Source organism: Trachemys scripta, chromosome 21, assembly GCF_013100865.1.
Source record: "Trachemys scripta elegans isolate TJP31775 chromosome 21, CAS_Tse_1.0, whole genome shotgun sequence".
Lineage (NCBI taxonomy): Eukaryota > Metazoa > Chordata > Testudines > Emydidae > Trachemys > Trachemys scripta.
Window position 1 is genome coordinate 18,241,484 of NC_048318.1, and position 20,183 is coordinate 18,261,666.

The 20,183-nt window shown below is 44.0% G+C and overlaps 1 protein-coding gene across 1 annotated transcript; it reads left to right on the forward strand.

Annotated features, from left to right (window-relative positions):
- Window positions 1-974: 974 nt before the first annotated feature.
- On the forward strand, window positions 975-17,455 carry ARCN1 (archain 1). The gene is made up of 10 exons (XM_034754856.1): window positions 975-1,123; window positions 6,228-6,491; window positions 7,417-7,596; window positions 7,851-8,056; window positions 9,115-9,279; window positions 10,492-10,657; window positions 12,053-12,200; window positions 12,614-12,722; window positions 13,715-13,919; window positions 15,470-17,455. Exons 1-10 carry the CDS (start codon window positions 1,121-1,123, stop codon window positions 15,557-15,559), a joined length of 1,536 nt encoding a protein of 511 aa, XP_034610747.1. The 5' UTR covers window positions 975-1,120; the 3' UTR covers window positions 15,560-17,455.
- The last annotated feature ends 2,728 nt before the right edge of the window (window positions 17,456-20,183 follow it).

Here is a 20,183-nt window from a genome sequence, read left to right on the forward strand (position 1 = left end):
AGGGTGAGAAGGGCCGAGCTGTTCTAGTTCGAGCTAGATGGGTTTACAGCACTGCAAACTCCCATCATCTGAATGCAGGAAGGATGGGAAATGGGCTGCATTGTTCTAGAGTGGACTAGACTGATTCTGAGCAAAGCGAATCCTTCTAACTTCTCTAGGACTACAAGGCCAGGGGATCTTTCTAATCTGTCTCAATTTGCCGAGTGCACTTCAAATCCTCCATCAGCCTGTCTGAGAAGGAAAGTGCTGTAGCCATGCGAGTGGCAGGATATTACAAAAAGAGGGTGGGCCAGGTAACATCTTTTACTGGACTAACTAATGTTGGTGAGCGAGACAAGCTCTGGAGTTCACGCAGAGCTCTTCTTCGGGCCACGCAGAGCTCTGTGTAAGCTCAAAAGCGTGTCTCTCTTATCAACAGCAGTTGGTCCAATAAAAAAATATGACCTCACGCACCTTGTCTCTCTGGGAAGGCAAAGGCAGGGATCAGGTTTGCTCTACATCAGTAGTTTTCACTCTGAGGGCCATGGATGGAGACAGCAGGGGCAGGATAGACAGTCAGGGCAGAAACTCTCTTACCACGCGCAGTCTCCAGATGGACATGCCGGACTAGTCTGGGCTCTAGATCAATCTAAACCAAACTGGGTGGCAGGGACAGGCCCTCACTCCATGTCCTAGGCCCTGCACAGCGCTCCATAGGGGTCAGCCCGCCTGCTGGGGGCATCTCCCAGAGCGGCCGGGGGCGGGAGCTGCGGAAAGACACGTTCTAGAGCAATCCGATCTAGACCTTCCCCAGCCCCCAAAGAGGCGGGGAGGGGGCCGATCAGACAGCAGCCCCCGAGGCCCCTGGGGCTGGCAGGGGGCTCAGAGGCGGCCCCACGCCGGGGAGGCGGCGCGAGTCTCCCCACAGAGGGGGGAGGGGCAAGGCGGAAGGGCCCGAGACCGGCGCCCCCTACCGAGGCGGGGAAGAGCAGGACGCTCCCGCCCCCTTGCGTGGCGCCGCTTCCGGCTGGGGACGTGGCTCGGCGCCGCCATCTTGTGGGGCAGCTGGAGGGAGACGCGGCGGCCGCTGCCGAGGCAGCGAGAGACTGAGCGCGCCGGGCCGCACACACGCTCCGCCGCCATGGTAAGGACCAGGCCGCATCCCCAGCCTGGCCTCCCGGGTAGCGGGCACTCGGAGGGCCGGGGCCGGCCGGGGGAGGCTGGGCCGGGGGACACGAGGGGAGGAGCTGGGCCCAGCCCCGAACTAAGGGGGCACTAGGCCTCTTCGTGCCCCTTCCTAGCGCCTTGCCGCGGGGCCGCTCCGTGGAAACAGGCCGGTCCCCTCACCCGAAGCCCCGAGCCTCCCCACCGGCTTGTGTCTCGCTGTCGCTGCAGCCGTGGTTCTCAGATCCTCGCATGGGCCTGGCCCGCCCTGCGCCCTAGCCGCGGTGGGGGCCTTTCCCCGGTACAGCCAGCGGTCCCCTGCGTGTTCACTGCACGCCTCCGGGACATGCTGCCGTGCTTGCACCTGGGACTGGTCCTCAGAGAAAACGGGGCCTGGGTACACCTGTGCCCCCTCGCGAAGCAGCCCTCTGCAGGGTTCCCAGACCTTCCTGGAGCCAGCCCCAGTGTAACGGAGTGTCTTGGGCACTCTGCCTCCTGTTCTGCATGGTGCAGACCTCCACTCCCATTCTTCATCACATGAGACCTCTGCAGCAACGACAGTAGCTGCTTACAAGGGAAATGAAACTAGTATGGTTTAGATCTCAATCTAATTTGACAGCTGAAAACAAGGAGGACCAGTTACCAGTAAGTGCCTGTGGCCCGGAGTTTGAGAACTTCTGGTTGGAGCACAGGGTTTGGAGTCAGGACTCTTGTAGTCTTCTTCCCATTGCTGTCTCTCAAAGTGAACTTTGGCATGCTGTTTTGCCTCTGTATATTTGTTTCCCCACCTATAATCTGGGACTAATGGTACTGATGTGAGAGTACTGAAAATATTGAGTAAAGCAGTTAGCACTTTTCAACTATGAAATCTATGGAAATGCAAAATATTGCACCCTGTAATACATGAGACAAATGGACTGTGTGTATATATGCATATATAAGATCATGATGCATACATTTGATTAAAATTGGCTGTTTGAATTACAGTATTATCATATACGCTTTTTTTAAAGTACTGTACAGGCAATAGCAACCCTGTGATGTAGATGTTCTCATTTTTAGGTTGGTAAAACTTGAGATACAGAGCAGTTAAGTGGTTTGCACAAAATCACATGAATCAATGACAGGTCTGGGAAAATAATTCATTTGTCCTTACAATCCTGTTCTGTCCTCAGATCCCTGTCCTTATAGAAAATGCACTTATGCTGGTTTCTTTATATAGTCCATGGCCAAGGTTTTCAAAACTAAACACTGACTTTTAGTTCCCAACTGGAGATAACCATTCTCTGAAAATAAGGTATTTCGCACTTTCTGAAAATCAGGTTCCTTTAAGCCATGGCAAATTGGGCATGCAGATAGTGCCATAGTTTAAAATATTAATCCAGAGTTTGTACAAACATGAAAGAAGAGCTACATGATCTATATATGAATTTAGATCTATACAAATTGTTACTCATCTTGCTTCATGCAAGGGATTTGAAACTGATAGGCAGTTATTTTATTCTCTTTTTATGAACTCAGGTATTGTAGCTGTTTATATTGTAAAGAGGCTAGCTTGGCTCCTAATTGCAGTAAATTACATTTCACTCTCCTTCCTTTGTAGTAGCATGGCTTGTACACAATTTCAAGCATGTGGTTTTTATCGCCAAAGATAGTGTGTAATTTGCTTACATTGCTCAATAAATTAGTAAATGGATTTAAAACAGTTTCATATCCTGTTGGAGGTGGTGAAACATCTTGGATTTGATCAGAGAAAATATTTTTAATTACAACCTGTTAAATGAACTAGAGGAAAATTTGACAAGTCATGACAATCTAGCAAGCAAAGTGCAGCATGAGAATATACACAAAAGGACAGCTTAATTTAAAAGGACATTAACTTTTGGGATTTCTCCTTTGAATAATTATTCTTCCCTCAAGCTATTTTTGTGATCTTTGAATTTAATGGGAAAAAATATTTGTACTAAGGGCAAAAAAAGATTTGAAGTAATTTGAACCTTTTCTTAGTAAGCAAAATGTGTATTGCATCAAAATCAAGTGCTGTATAACTTAATCCTTGTTTCAGGTTCATAGATCGTAACTTAATCCCTGTTTCAGGTTCATAGATGGTATCAAATCCTTTCTACTCAAATATTGGGTAGTGACTGAGTATTAGTTTGATATAATTTTTCACTATTCACAGTTCACAGCTCCTTCTACAAGGAATTGCTTTGCTATAACCTTTTATTGCTGGGAAAATGCTGTACTTAATTTAGTGAAGCTAAGAACAATGTACTTTTAAAACAAGTTCCAAACCAAGAATACCTAGTTTAACTTTTGTCCTCTATCCAAAGGCATTGTTTGCATAGCACAATAGGGATTTTAAGTACCTTTAAAAAGGCTTATCCCTTTCACAGATTAGTAGTCTGCAAAGAATTGTTATGGCAGGTTGAAAATTTCTTACTTTTTTAAATGTGTGTGTCATGTGCTCTCTCCACCCAGAAGATACTGTCCTCTCAGTAACAAAATTGTCAATTAATAAATGGAGCCATCCTTCTAAAACCTAGTTGAATATTCAAGTGGCACGTTTGCAGTATTAGTTAAATCTAATAAAAGAAATCGAAACAACTGAATCTGGTGTTTGCTAATGTATTCTGTCTTTAAGTACAAACAAGATTTGTAAGCTGCCATATGTAATAGTTCAGCATAGCTTTGGTTATCAATAGGAATTTCTTGAAATTTTTGATCTAGTAGCTTTAGATTACTCAGATCACTGGGACATTTAATATGGTAAAACAGTATTTTCATACTCTAGATCCGTGCAGAGTAGAGACTGAGAATACTGTTAACTTTTCTGAATCGCCTCTCTTGACATGCTTATCAAAGTACTGTGTACATCAAATCAACACTAACAGGCCAATGTCTAAAGCCACATGGTGTGACTGAACAGTGGAATATGCTCAAACCTGACACACACCCTTTTTACAGTCCTATAAGCTGTTCTGTCTGGGTTGTCAATGATTGGGATGAAGCAATGACACATCATCAGCCTTTGCTTCCAAAGTGATAGCTCTTGAGTCAGAGGCATAGTGTCAATTACAGGATCTGTGGTACCTTATAAGCATACAATAACCTGTGACTAGTCCCTTAGGTAAACCTATGTTAAATGCCTGCACAGTTTAAAGGCCTTTTAAGAATATTAAGGCTGTCTTTAGTGTAACCTCATGATTTCTTTTGTGTGTGTGTTTACTGTCTCATTCAAGTGATAGTCAGTCAGACTCAGCCATCCTAGGAAAGTTGAAGGCTGTAAGCATTTCATTATTACAATCCTGTCCTTGCTTTCCATTCACAATCCTTTGCTTCATCTGATGGGAGATCCCATCTCCACAAAGGCTGCCAGTCCCTCATACAGAAGTGCCCCTTTAAAGAGGGGTATTACCTGTGAGTGATGCAGTAAGTATGCTTGGTGCATCTGGACTGTTCAGCATCATGCTCTGAGTCCCTACTAGGCAATGGTTCGAGCCTGAGGCTCACTTCTAACCTGTGCATATCATGGATTTGCATTACTCTCTGAGTTGTTGGACTAATGTAAGGACACTGCTGTCTGGATGGGCTATAATCAGTTTAATCAAAGCATACAAGTATTATATCCACTATGAATGGCTTGTACAGTGTGCGGTTATGAGCATATTTTGGCAAAGGTCTTAAATTTGTCTATATTTGGTATTTGCTTAACCAACAAAGAGCTCAAAATAAAGAAGCAATGGTTGAGTCTTTATGAGACTTCAACAGAATCTGCCTTGTATGGCCAAACAATTCAATTAAGTTACGGTAATCTTTTTCCAGTAGAGAAAAATTATTTGGTAGGAAGTTGCAGGAGACTGATAGAACTATAAGGGATAAATTGGCATCTGTCTCACTACTTTTGAATTTCATTAGTGTGATAACCTCTATGAAAAGCCCAAGAGATGCTCAATTAACAGTAATTAATATGTTTAATATTTTATTAGCATAAATGTGTTATCAATTGACTTTTTAAAGGGGTACCGTGAAAAGAAAAATTAAATTTAAAAGCATTCCCTCATTTGTTCTTATGTTTATATTAAAATAGAATTTAAAACAATTCTACCTTACTTTTCAGTATCTCTGCCTTTAGATTACTTTTTGCGGTTACTCAGTTTGGATAATAAAGCTTGGCTTGTCAGTTTCATGATAACATTCAGAGCTCTGTGTTTGTTCTACTCCAGCTACACAATGTTCCAGTTTGAATTTCCAGTACAACCTGGGAATATCATTTAAAAAAATCCAATTTGGTGAGAAGAATATTTAAAAGAAATCTCATTAAATCCTTTCTGTTGATAGTAGATGTGGTAAAAATATTATAATTTTCCTCAAAGGCTAAATTTTGGGCCTAAACTCCGTAAATGTCCCTTTTAAACAAGCTTATCTATGAAAAAGGTAGCAGCATTTTAATAATGGCCAAAGTACTTTGAAGGCATTGCAGGGGGCTAGTTTTAGTAGCTGTGTTCTGACACTTGCCCTTTCCATTTGCAAGTGATCTTTTGGTGTGATTGTCTTCAGTGAGGTTACTAATAGTTCAATGTTAATGGAGTATGTAACTTACTTTGCTACTCTAGCAAGTAGCATTTGAGATCCTTTTTTGTGTGCTTGTGCTTTATTAAGTCAACCTGAAAGACTTGTTCAGAACACTTTTGAGATTTTACTGTACCCTACCCCTGTGTTAAAACTAGTCTATGAATTCAGGTTAGTTAGCTATGTCAGCTCTGAACAGAGTGACATGAATTAGTTGGATTTGGGGGATGGGAAGAGCACCAAAAACAGAAGTGGGTCTCCCCCTAGAAGAGTTCTGTTCTCCATGCTAAGAGGAAGCATGGATGAAAAATATACATGTTCATGTAAATGTTTTTTATTTATCACTAAGTATGCTTGGCACTATACAGATGAGCATGAATATATGGTCTCTGACCAAAGAGTTTCACCTACACAAACAATTAACATTATCTCAAAGGTTTGTGAGACTGTCTAGTCTCAGAAAATCTGTTTGCTTGATGAATGAAACTAACCACTGCTTGTATTCCCCATAGGTACTCTTGGCGGCAGCCGTCTGCACAAAGGCAGGGAAGGCCATAGTTTCTCGGCAGTTTGTGGAAATGACTCGAACCCGCATTGAGGGGCTGCTGGCAGCCTTCCCCAAACTTATGAACACTGGGAAACAACACACATTTGTGGAGACAGAGAGTGTGCGATATGTATATCAGCCAATGGAGAAGCTGTATATGGTATTGATCACCACCAAAAACAGCAATATCCTGGAAGACCTAGAAACACTCCGGCTCTTCTCTAGAGTGGTAAGACTTTATTCCAAGCTTAGTTGATACAAAATTCAGATGATCTTGTCTAGAAGCAGTCATGTTACAAAGTGCTGTATTGGAGAGCTATTACTGCTGTATCTACTGCCTCATAACAGAATCTGATTTCCTATGGTCCATTAGTGACCCAGAAGTAGTCATTGAGTCTGATCCCATAAGCTTCTGCACTATTCCTTGACTGAGGCCAATATGGAGGAAGTGTCTGGTTTTGAAATAATCAATGAGATTTAAACCAAAACAGCCCAATCCTTTAGTAAATTAACATTTGTTAACAAGTATGTAGTGCTGTAAACAAAACCTTAGTACCAGTTGTACAAAATAAATAAGTAGAGTGGATTTAATTCACTGCATGCAATTGCTATAGTAGTAATCCTACTGTAAAAATCTATCTGCATATGTATTCATAATATTGTCTATATAAAGCTTTGTCTGTCAGCCAAATATAGCCAGGGTAACTCCTGGAAATCACAGCTTGGCTTGGTATCTGCTGCCATTTCAGCCTTCTATTGTTAAAATATAGCTTAAATAGAATATTATATTTAAAGTTAGTCTTAAAAATGCATGCTTTAATAGTGACACTCAATCTGCCTATTAAGCAGTGGAAAAAAGCAATGATTGGTTAATGGCTTTAAATAGATAGCATTGGGGTGGCATTTTGGGGCCAGGTGAGGTTGAGAGGGTCACAGAAGTGATGCCTTTGGTTGAAATTAACCCCAGTGCAGATCCTACACGAGGCCTCAGCACCGCTTAAGTCTCACACCATCAAAATAGAATGTAAGTAGTGCATAGGCCTTCTGCTAAATCTCTGCACAGGGGTGAATTCACCCTGTACAGGAGGGTTAGCTGAGGTAGTCATCTTCTCTTCCTCTGTGGAAACTCTTCTTTAATTATTCTCCCTAACCAGATTCCCGAATATTGCCGAGCTCTGGAGGAGAATGAGATCTCTGAGCACTGCTTTGACCTGATTTTTGCCTTTGATGAAATTGTTGCCCTGGGCTACCGTGAGAACGTAAACCTGGCACAAATTCGGACCTTCACAGAGATGGACTCGCATGAAGAGAAGGTGTTCCGAGCAGTCAGAGAGGTGGGGCAGAGCCATTCCATGTCTTAGTTGTTTGAAATAGTCTGTCGTGTGTCCAGGAATTACTGCTTTTTGTACTGTGAAGTTGCTGTTTATTCCAGGTTTGATCATAACCCTTAATTCTTCAATGATCAGATTTATTTTAACATTTTGTAAACAACCTGTCCTGCCTTCATCTCCTCTTTCTCTCATTGATTAATGCATGGAATAGATCAAAGTCTTAAAGGTCTAGTCAGTCTCTGGTCTTTTTCCTCTAGACTCAAGAGCGTGAGGCAAAGGCTGAAATGCGCCGTAAAGCCAAGGAGTTGCAGCAGGCCCGAAGGGATGCAGAGAGACAGGGCAAAAAAGCACCAGGCTTCGGTGGATTTGGCAGCTCGGCTGTGTCTGGGGGCACAACTGCGGCCATGATCACAGAGACCATTATTGAAACAGAGAAGCCCAAAGTGGCACCAGCACCAGCCAGGTAGGAAACTGGTTCAGGTACACTAGAGCCCTGCCCGGGACTAGTGTAGATCCCTGCAGCAGGACTGGGGTCCTGCAGTATCTGTCGCTGTAATAGCAGGAGCGGGATTAAAATGGTCTGGTGCAGGGCTCTAAGATAGAGCACTTCCATCAGCAAGAGAAAAGATATTGTGGACTGTTTGTTAAAATGAGAGTCCAGTTTTAGGTTGTCCTGCTGATTAACTGCTTTGCTAGACAAGTGAAATTAAATGATAGAGGCATGTTAAAAAATGCACATAATGTGTAAGTGAGGGAGGTACCCATGGACAGTGTGTGTGTGTGCTAGTGCTCTCTACTACCTTGTGCATATGTCAGTTTCTTCTTCTAGCTAAGTTAGAGCTTTTCCACCAGCTAATGTGTATTTTGGATGTTTTGAGCTTTCACTTTACCTCATGATTCTGCATGTTTGCAGCTTTCTAGTAATCATGGTGCTTCTATGCATGCGGATGCTGAGTGGAATAAAGATGCTGGAGACTCCCACTGGGTTGTTTTAAAGCAGTATTGATAATTTTTGTAAAGCAGAAACCTCTCTTCTGAACTGGGGTGGATCTGTGCTTGTAGTTCTAACAGTCTAAATTGCTGCCCATGCCTGTCGCAGCCATCATATGATCTCTAGACTGTCCTTTTTATTTATAGGAGTTTTTGTGGCACTCACCACTACAGTATCTAAGTGCCTCATATACATTAAAGAAGCTAACCTGAGAGATAGATTTGTGAGGCAGGACAGTATGATTTATCCTCAGTTTACAGATGAGGAACTGAGGTATGGATTAAATGACTTGCCTAAGGTCACAGAGCAATTGGCAGTGCTGGAAACAGAATCCAGATTTCCTAAGTCCCAGTTCAGTACCTTACCCACAAGACTATCCTTTCTCTTAACGTATCTTGAAAAGGGCTCAAAAAGTAAAAGCTGCGATGTTGGAATGGTCTAATTGTAATGATGTGAAAAAAATTGTGGAAAGATTGTATCTGCTACCATAGTTGTCGGATAGATGCTTACATCTTATTTTTGTCCTTTAGACCATCGGGTCCCAGTAAGGCTTTGAAGCTTGGAGCTAAAGGGAAGGAGGTGGACAACTTTGTGGACAAGCTGAAATCAGAAGGAGAAAATATCATGACCTCTTCTGTAGGCAAGCGTTCCTCAGAGGCAGCCAAGGTTCTCGCTCCACCCATTAACATGGAGAGGTGGGTATTGTCCCGGGCTGTAAGAGGATGCTCTTTTCAGTGTGACTGCAGACTCCAGTGATGGCTTCTAGATCAGTCAGAGCTCTTCACTTTATTTTATAAAACAGATTTCTTCCCACCATTCGATTCTGACATGCTGACCTTTAGCTCTTGTGTAAAATTTTCAAGAAGCTCTGAATTAGTTTAGGCAAAGTCCCATTTTCAGAAGTGACTTAGGTGGTTAGGAGCCTAAATCTCACTGAAAGCTATTGGGACTCATGCTCTTAAGTCATTTAGGTGATTTGGAAATTTTACCCCTCATCTTTTATTTCAACTATTCAGCCTAATTTTTCCCTTTCTCCCAATACTCTTATTTCCTGGTGTCAGCTGTCTCAAAGTATCTGAAGGATGCAATCTTCCCACCTCCCCCATCTGCTGTTAGCTAAGCTATACAGAGTTTTTAATAGTTCTTCATACTTCCATTCCTCTGACTCCTTAACTATTTTTGTTGCTTTTGTCTGGGACTTTTCAGTTTGTCGGCCGATACCAAGTATTGAGGTGGCTGGATCAGAAATCTGCTTTCCCTGTTCTGAGTGTTGGTGGAATCTTGAAGAGTTCCGACTAATTGCCAGTTAGAGTACATGTGTGCACATTTCCAGTTTTCCGTGTTGGAGCACAGAGCCATCTGCTCCCATTAGAGACAACATTATACCAGTTTTATGAGGTTAAGTGAAAAACATGACCAGGGCTGCCCTCCTTTCTAGGCAAGTTTTCATATTGCCTACGTGTTTTCTATTCTGTACTGAATAGAAAGCTTGGCAGTGCAGTACATAAACTTGCTTAGTGTCTTTTGAAGCACCAAAGGTGTCCATTTGTTTTTCAGGTAAAATGTAGAATTCCTCCCACTGTTTAGCTCTTCCTTTTGAAAACTGCCCGAGCTTTCTGCAGAAGAAGAGCCAGGGTTCTGTATTTGGGCTCTCATCTGTTCGAGACTTATACCACACTCAGGTGATTCTAGTGTCTTCTGTGTGACTCTGTTTTGAGCAGAAGAGCATGTTTCCATAATTCTGTTCTGCACCACTCGCTCTGGGTCATTCTTTTTATGACAACATCCTCTTGGGCACCCTTTTAAAAAACTTAGTTTGTCCCTGGCAGATCTTAAAAGGAGGAAACAACTATCTTGCCTGTCAAACCAGGGTATTTGGTGTGTATTGGGCTTTCTTTTCTGTGCAGTGTGCATATGAAAATCGAGGAGAAGATTTCCTTGACTTGTGGCCGTGATGGTGGGTTACAGAACATGGAGCTGCACGGCATGATCATGCTGAGGATCTTAGATGAAAAGTTTGCCCGGATTCGCCTCCATGTAGAAAATGAAGACAAGAAGGGGGTACAGCTACAGGTAAGGCTGGCTTCCGTACATGCTTCTGTCATGTATGGTAGCAGCACTGTATTGTATATTTTTATCCAAGTTCTCCTAATAGATATGGTGGAAAATAGAACAGTTACAGTAAATATAAGTGCAGCACAAATAAAGGACTAAATCTCATGCTCAAAAGACTCAAGTTAACTTGAAAATACAGTTTCTTACACTTATCATCATGCTCCCACAGCCTTATCTATCCCGTGATGAACATTGACGCACACTTGATTTCACTTGGACTTTGCAACAGTCCCAGTGTGTTGCTTGACACTAGTTATATCATGAGAGCTTCCTTTGTAAGGAAGAGAATGTTTATATCCAGTTACTCTCAGCCAATGAAGAAAGATTTAATCAACCGGAAAACTGCTTATTTTCCCAGTTACTTTTGCTGTTGTCATTGATCTTAATATCAGAGACAGTCTCTAGAACCACAGCTTTTGGGTTACAGTCAGTATTGTAAACTCAGGAGACTGTCACATGTTCGACTTTTCCTCTCTCCATGTGGTTCCGTGTACTTGCTGAGCCCTGAAGATTTCCCCACTTTATATGCCCTGTGTCATGGCCACCATTACAACGCCTACAAACTAGGTAGTGCTGCTGCTTACCTGGTCAGAGGGCCTTGTGTTTAGTGATGGAAGTCCTTATCACTTTCCCAGGGGCTGAGAATTCTTCCTCAACACTCCAGCACTTGCTGCTCCAGGAAGAGTCAGGTGGCAGTAGCAGCTCCTCTCTCTCCAATACAACTTAGATGCTAATCACCAAAAAATGGCTTTGCTGAAATAGCTGCTCACATCTGTTGCTATAGTATAATAAATTCATTCTTTATAATCCAAGTGTTAATTTTCCCTATTTAGATGGTTTAACTTTTGCATTTATCTGAATTTAGTCAAGGAAAACAGTTTCACCGGTTTCTAGTCTGTTCCACTCAGTTACAGAAGACTGCAAACACGGCAGGGGGCTGTTCTTTTGTTTGTTAAAAATAAATTCAAATTTGAACTTATTTTTAAGTGGAAATATTCCTGCAGATCTCAAGCTTCATTAAAACTTATTTTATAAAAACCTAAATGTCAGCCCCAGTTTATCTGCCAGAATCCCTTTTAAAAGGAAAGCATTGGAGGAACGGAGAAATAGGCCAAATGAAACTTTTTGGTAAACTGGCCTTTTGTTTCTTGGAGTGAAGTCTGCATTGCCGAGCAACCGTGATCCTGTAGCACTTTGAAGTCAGCAGTTTTCCCTGGCAAAGGTATTCATGTGTGGTCAGGAGCACCTCACAAGAAACAGTATTACCTAGACACGTTTGTGCTCTCCATTGAGTTAAAACTAAAACAATGAACAGTTTACCCAGTCTGTGTCTTACCGTCTCCTTCATTTCAGACTCACCCAAACGTGGACAAGAAACTTTTTACTGCTGAATCTCTGATTGGCTTGAAGAACCCAGAGAAATCATTCCCTATTAACAGTGATGTGGGGGTGCTGAAATGGAGGTTGCAGACCACAGAAGAGTCTTTCATTCCACTGACAAGTGAGTGTGAGCATGCATATGACATTCTTCAGGTAGGATACTGGAGCCTGGGCTGAAGAAGCTGTGACGGGTCTTGGATAGGAAATGACAGCCCATCTGCTACAGCAGGCTCTGCCTTCAGCAGAATATTTTACTCTTTGATATTATCCAAGGGAAGAAACAATTTTAGTGCCTCTTCCCTCTGTAACAATCACTTTAGCCAGTCAATAGCTATTTTCAGTAATGCTAGATAATACTGAGTGTCTTGCTCTGGAACTCACTCAAGTGGGCTGGCAGCTCTTGGGTGAGATTGAGATTGATGACTATTCCTCCTTCATTCAGTGCTCTCCTGCATTTTTCTAAGTATGTCTTTCTCCAGAGGCCTGTTCCTGTAAAACAGTCACATGATCCAACGTGCGCTTTTGTGCCCTTAGTTAACTGCTGGCCATCGGAAAGTGGGAATGGTTGTGATGTTAACATTGAATATGAGCTGCAAGAGGAGAGCCTAGAACTGAATGATGTGGTCATCACAATCCCATTGCCGTAAGTAGGATTTGGGGATGGGGCCGGGGTCAGCAAGTACCTGTAAATATTCTCTAGGTTCTTTCCCTTTCCAGCAATCATGAGGGTAGCATAGGAGGGGACGGCATTCATGTGAAATGCATGTCTGCGGTAAATCCAGTGCTGTCTTGTTCCCCCATCTGAGGAGCTGAGACTGCCTCTTACCCTTTGCAGACTGACTGTTCTCCCTCTCTCACCCGTGGCTAGGGCCCTACCAAATTCATGGTTCATTTTGGTCAATTTTACAGTCGTAGGATTTTAAAAATCGTAAATGTCATGATTTCAGCTACTTAAATCTGAAATTTCGCTGTATTGTAATTGTAGGGATCCTGACCTAAAAAGGAGTTTGGGGAGGGTGGGGGGTTGCAAGGTTATTATAGGGGGTGTTGCGGTACTGCTACCCTTACTTCTGCGCTGCTGCTGGTGGCAGCACTGCCTTCAGAGCTGGGCAGATGCAGAGCAGCGGCTGTTGACCAGGAGCCTAGCTCTGAAGGCAGAGCTGCCGCCAGCAGCAGCACAGAAATAAGGGTGGCGTGGTGTGGTATTGCCATCTTTACTTCTGCGCTGCTGGAAGAGGCACTGCCTTCAGAGCTGGGTGCCCGGCCAACAGCTGTCACACTCTGGTCACCCAGCTCTGAAGTCAGCACAGAAGTAAGGGTGGCAATACTGTGACCCCCTAAAATAACTTCGTGAACTCCCTTTTGGGTCAGGACCCCAATTTGAGGAAACGCTGGTCTCCCCCATGAAATCTGTATAGTATAGGGTAAAAGCGCACACAAGACAATGATTTCACAGGGGGAGATCAGATTTAATGGTTCGTGATGTGTTTTTCATGGCCGTGAATTTGGTGGGGCCTACCCGTGGTTCTTGGAGGGCTTTTAGGAGGTGAGCTGTCCCCTTTGGGGCTGTTACAAGTGTGTCTTTAACCTGTGTTCAAATGAGCTAATGTGCAGCTCCTTATTGCCCTGCTGTAGGTCCAGTGTTGGCGCCCCAGTGATTGGAGAGATTGATGGGGAGTATCGCCATGACAGCAGGAGGAATCTCCTTGAATGGTGCCTGCCAGTGATAGATGCCAAAAACAAGAGTGGCAGCCTGGAGTTCAGCATAGCCGGGCAGCCCAATGACTTCTTCCCGGTGCAAGTCTCCTTCATCTCCAAAAAGAATTACTGCAGCATACAGGTATGGCCACCCCCCTTTCTTATGTGTCCTGGTGCAGGGCTTGCCTAGAAGCCCAATGCACTGCAGTCCTCGGAATGAACAGTTGCAGTGGCACACTGATTGTTTTGTGGATAGTGCCCGGCTCTGCATTCGTAGCACCAACTCAGCTGTGCACTGATACTCCTGGAGACTGTCCAGCCCTTGCTTCCCTTTGCCCTGCCACATGCTGTGTTGCACCAGCCTCTTCTCAGATAGTTTCTCTTCTTAATCTTTTTCTGCTGGATCTTCCCCAAGAGCAACCTCTTCATTTTATATTGCTGCAGTTCCCACTCGCTGCTTTTCAGCCCTTGTAAGTTGCACGGAGAATACCCTTCCTTCAGCCCAGTGCATTATTCCCACCTGGCACTGCTGAAGGAGTAAGCAGCAGTAATGAGGATGGCTTGTGCTGGGATTTCTCAGATCTCTCAAGCTAGGGAGGTGTTGCTAGATTAGCTCTTAAATGGGAATCCTCCATGAAATGGTTAAGTGCTGCCTGAAGTGGTTGTGGTGAATCTACACCATTTGCATTGCTGCAATCGATGCAGCGAGTGTCAATTTAGCAGGTGTGGTGAAGACACGCTAAATCCATGGGAGAGCACTGTCCCATCAATTTGTATACGTAAGGGAAGTTGACGGGAAATGCTCTCCTGTCTACACAGTGCAGTGTAGCCACCACGGTAAGTGGGTCTAACTACATCGACTTCAGTTATGTTATTCTCGTAACTGAAGTTGTGTAAGTTGGATCGATTTACTGCAGTAGTGTAGACCAGCCCTCTGTAAGTGCACACAGCCTGATGCTAGGGGCATTATGCTGCTATCTCCTTCAGAAGAGACAGAGTTCCTAGGCACCTGTGTTAAAGATGTTTTTCATGAGCTGGGGCATTAATGCTGGTATCCTGGCTAAATTCCATCTCAGAAAATCCCACTCAGCTTTTCTAAAACTTGCCCTGCAATTTCAGTTGGATCTGGCTTTCTTCCTCAGTGCCTCTCCTAAGCATTAGTCACGCTTGTCCTCATGAGATGGTGGCTAAAGCAATCCATTTATTATAGTGTTTGAGAAGTGTTCTGGGGTGGAAGGCAAAGGATGATAGATCAGCTGAAGCAAATGAAAATTCCCTTTGTCTTAGTGTGAAGGCTTGTTTGGGTGGGGTAAACAGCCCCAGGATGTGGAACCGAAGGCTACGTATCCACCTGCCTGGTCAAACTGAGCAGCTGCAGTGTGACCTTTCTCCACCTTGAACCTTAACCAGAAGCCACAATTAAGTTCAATTCTGTCCAGGGTGCTCTGAGCAGAGACTTAGTTGTTACCGTAAATGAAGTAACTGTCTGGATTGTTGTCCTCTAAGGATAGCTGAAAACTAAACTCTTCTTACAAGCTCTTAAGTTGAGGTTGACCTTGTGGCTCAGAGATGATGTGCCCAGTCACCCCAACCCCTTTGTTGTCCTGGTTTGAATTGAAAAAATCTCTGCTTAATTGTGTTTTGGAGGTGGTTCAGCACTTGATATTCTAACTGTGTGTATTATCTCCACAGGTTACCAAAGTGACCCAGGTAGATGGGAACAGCCCTGTAAGGTTTTCCACTGAGACCACCTTCTTGGTGGACAAATACGAAATCCTGTAACGCCAGCAGCAGGGAATAACAAATGATTTTTTTAAATTAAAAGAAAAAAAGGCTGAAGTTTATTCTGAATGTCTGGAACGCCGCAGCCCTCTCTCTGCTAGGACACACGGTTCTGTCTGCCCAACTGCAGTGTTTCTGGGTCACAGGCATTCTTTGGCAGAGAATTGACATGATCATATGGGGGAAAGGCTGCTAATTTCTTTGGCAGATTTTACCGGCCAGCGGTAAAGCAGGATCTCCATTGAGAAACCCTGGCTTTAATACCTCCCCTTCCTCTCTCCCACAAAGCTGGCTACTTAGCTCAGTCCCAGAATGAAACTACACCTCATTCTTTCTTTTTAGTATATCAAGAGTTCTGTTTCTTTTTGTTATGATTGTTGCCGTTTTAACTTATCCCCTGCCTCCAGACCTTGTTTCCATGGATTCAAATATGCATTAAAATATTCTATACATGGGCATTATGCCTTCTGGATCCCTTTCTCTGGGGAATGGAATAAGCTGATCTGACTAGGCCTCGGTTTTAAAGCTGAGGTTTTGGGTGGTTGTAGTAAACCCGTTCCTCTCCTTTGCCTGTACTCCTGACTTGCTGTCTGTTCAACTCTGCTTCTCAGTGATGGACCTGCACTTGGGCCAGTTCCCACAGTGAGCCCATGTGCCCTTGGTGTGAGTTAGAGCAGAGTTGTCTCCCAGCTGGCAGAGAGAATGCAGCTTCTGAATTGACTGGTTCCAACTGCAGGAGGGGGAGCTCCTGGAAGTACTCACTTTTGCTGGAATTTCCTGTCACTGTTTGGTGTAGCCCCTAGGCCAGATGCATAAAATCATTTTGCCTGGTTTAAGTGAAAAATCTTTGGAGCTTTTCTTGATCCGTTTGAATCTTCCCCAGTAAATTGAGCCCCCATACCTAGTATGCATCTTAGCCCTTCCTAGATGCAGCTTGTAAAAGGGTATGGTACCTGCCTTGTTCAGTCCCATAAACAGATCTGAATTACTGACATATTCATGCTTGTGTAAGTCTGAGCAGAGGAGATTGATCCTGTTGGCACTTATTGATGGAGTAGAAGGAAAGCCTGGGTTGCAGCACAGAGATTTCAGGTAAAAGTCAAATGTACTGTAGTGCATCTAAGTTTGCCCTGTGGTGTGAGGGCTGCACACAGCCACACTCCCTTGCACTACAGAAAAGGTGTTCCCTCTCTGATGAGGCTGGAATAGCATTGCCTACCCCGTCCTCACTTAAAACACTTCTCACCTACTTTCTTTAGAACCATTTTTGATGACGTTGGGTGGTGGTCTCAGCCTGACTACATCTGAGCTGTGCCTGGTCTGATCGCACAACTTCAACAAGGAACCTTGCTAACCACCATTGTAGCAAGGCCTCATGGTTCTATCCAAACTTACCTATTTCGCTGGTTTGTGGGTGACAGGAAATGAAGTTTCTTGCTCATGGAAGTCCTAGAAACGTGTGCACTGTGCTCCAGCGGGAGAACACCTGTTTGAGACTAAGTGCACACCAATGCTTGTAGGGTCACCTGCCAAAGAAGTTAGCTGTCTCTCCCCTGTTCCCTTAAATGCATCAGTGAGGAAACATAGCTCCAATTCTTTTCATGCGAGGGTGATGTGTTCTGGGGGAGGGGAAGCAAATCCTGTCCTGTAGTTAAGTAGACTATGAATCTTAATTCAATTGTGTTCAAGAGTTGCTTGTCTGTATGATTTTAAAATGGAGTCAAGTTTAGTTTCAAACATCAAAGGAGCATTTTTCTTAAATTACTTTGGGGGTAATATTTAAAAAAAAATTTTTTTTGTAACCCTGTATAATAATGACTTAGGGAATAGAACACATTCCAGTGTACACAAAGAATACAAATTCTTTAATCAAATAAAGAGTATTATAAAAAGCAATCATCCGAGGCTTTGGCCTATTCGTGTGCTGGAATGGCTCAGCTTTGATTTGTTCACAACACACTCTGGGAGGCAGGGGGAGCCAAGAATATCAGAAATAGTGACCACAGCTCCATGGAGTTCATTGGAATAATCCGAATTGGGACAGCTCATGGGCAAGAGTTCTGTCTTATTTCCTTTAAAAAAAATTAGTAAAAATGACTGAAACTTCATGAAGGATTTTTGCTCTCATTGAATCTTTCCAGGTTGCATTTTGCTGAGCGGAATTGGATGACCACTTCCCTGTAACAAACACTTTCCAGACTGTTTCTTGCCATATGTTATGTGCAGAATCACATCCACCAGTGTCTGCTGGCTCTATGTAGGTATGACCTGGATGACTTGAGAGAGGCCGTGGCTATTACTCTGTGTAGGTCTTGAGCCTGTTATTCCAATCAAGAAATACTAAACCTGGAAAGGGGGCTGGGAGAGTATTTGTTAGTGAATACATTACAGTATGACTGAAATAAATTAAGAGGACTCAGGTATTTTAATGTTGGGTTAAGCGGATATGGAGACCCTCTAGCCGGTGCCTAACAGCTCTAGCAACAGTTATCTTGCCTTTCTGCTAAGCCTTGGTCCCCTGTAGGCCTGGAGCCCCCCTGCTGTCTCCTCAGCAGCTCTGTGAGCACTCCATGCTGAGAAATGTCAGAACATCCCAGAGATTTGAAAACGGAGGAGCGCCTGCCTATGTAGCTAGATGCAGGGCAGCTGAGTTCAAAACAGTGAACAAAGTGGTCACAGCGGGCATTGTGAGGTACTGGGAGAGGCCAGTTATGTTGACATAACGAACGGCAGCGTCTACACTGACACTTTTGTTGCTTTAACTTTGCTACGAAAAGCTCTATGCCTTTCGTCAAGGGGGTTTTGTTTTGTCAGGGAAACAGCACAGTTTTGACTCCAAAAGTAGCTTTGTCGAGTGTACACCGCTGTTTGGTAAGAAAAAGCTGCTTTCATTTTTATCCCATAGTCCTTCCTCAGTTCTGCGCATTGAATTACTAGGAAGACATGGGTTCTTCATATAGACCCCTCCCTAGCTTCACGTGTCCTGGAATGTGGCTACAGAAGACTAGACAACCACTAACTGCTGAGCATTCAGCAAAACATGTCTCTGCCGACACTGCCCAGTTCAACTCCTACGCTGACCCTGCTTAGAGTGCTAAAGACGATGAGCACCAGGTTGCTATTTCTGAAAGTCATTTCCTGCCAGCTCCATGGACACACCTGGGCCCTTGAACTAACTGTGTTTGTGCTGGACCAGGAAGCAAAACAGTATGAGCAAATTTAACAAAGTGGGAGGTCTTGTACTGCACATTGCCATTTCAGCTGTCCTTTTCCGAACATTTCCTGAGCTCCTGGGTCAGGGTGCTTCATTATAATGGAGAGGGGTTTGGGTGGCCAAGAGCTGATGTAATTTAAACGATAAATGGATCTATTTATTTTTGTAGTTAATTTGGTTTTAATTTGGAAAGTGTTTGGAGAGAGTCCCTGACTGTGTTTATCCCTCCTCTTCGACAGCAGCTGGCTTTGCTGCTATCTGGAGCAGGGTAATTTAGCTTAACTCTCCTATGAACTGTGAGCGTAGCTAGTCTGTTTGTTACCACATCCTCAGCCTCTGATTTTTTGTTTGTTTTTTTTTTAAGCCAGCAATTATATCTAGATTGTTAGCTCAATGTGGAACAGGGACTGTTATTTACCATGCATTTGTTTAGTGCTAATACGCTGGAGCTCTGACATGGTTGAGGGCTCTAGGTCTAGATATAGATGTGAAGAGCTAAAACCTCACCAGCCCCCATGCACTGGTGGGTTTTGAAAATAACTACTAGTTTGGCCAAGTTTATACTGTTCATCCCAAATGTGTTTGGAACTGCAGGTTCATGCTGTTTCCAAAGCCCAGTGTCAGGCAGGGCCCAAGTGTGTGTCCTGGTGTATCGTTGCCCACTTCTCTCCCTTCTAGGAAACTCTGGAATGGCTGAAAGATCTGCCCTCATGCCTGCTCTCTTCCTTCCTGTTCTCATCCCCCAGCTCTTGGATGTCTCAGCTGTACAGTCTGTTGCATAACTAAAAATGTAGGGCTTGATAGACTGCAGATGTTGACCTGTGGCATTGTCCAGTTTACTCAGTGCCTGTGGGAACTGGAAGCTCAGGCTACAGGCTGCATTGCATTGTGCTTTCATCATGTCATTTGTCAGAGTGGATCTGACTAGGGCGTCTGGCAGTTCCTCCTGTCCTGAGCTGCTTCTCAACAGTGCTGTGTCTTGCTCACTCCATGGCTTCCAGTCTTTAGATACTGAAATAGCTGCTGAGTTTAAAGACCCATTGGGCTGCAGTGATTTAGTGCCCTGTATCTAGTCAGGCTAAGTTTCCCTTCTGCACAGCTTCGGGAGGGCTCTGAGGAGAAAGCAGGGCCAGGAGCATTTCAAGGGGTTTTGTCTCAATTGTGGGAATCTATGCCTTGATTTTTTCTTTTCCCTTTCTCAGCCCTACCTGGCTTTTCAGAGACATCTTCCCAAACCTGTCCCGGATTGGTCTGTGCATGGACCAGGCAAATCACTGCTACATGCCCCCTCTATCCTGTGTGAGTGAGGGTCCTCGTGGCAGCGCTCAGCTAGGGAGGTTGCTGCCAGGAAAATAAGGTCTGTTCTTGGAGCTAGGTCTAGGTCAGCAGCAGTAGTAGAGCTCCTTGCAG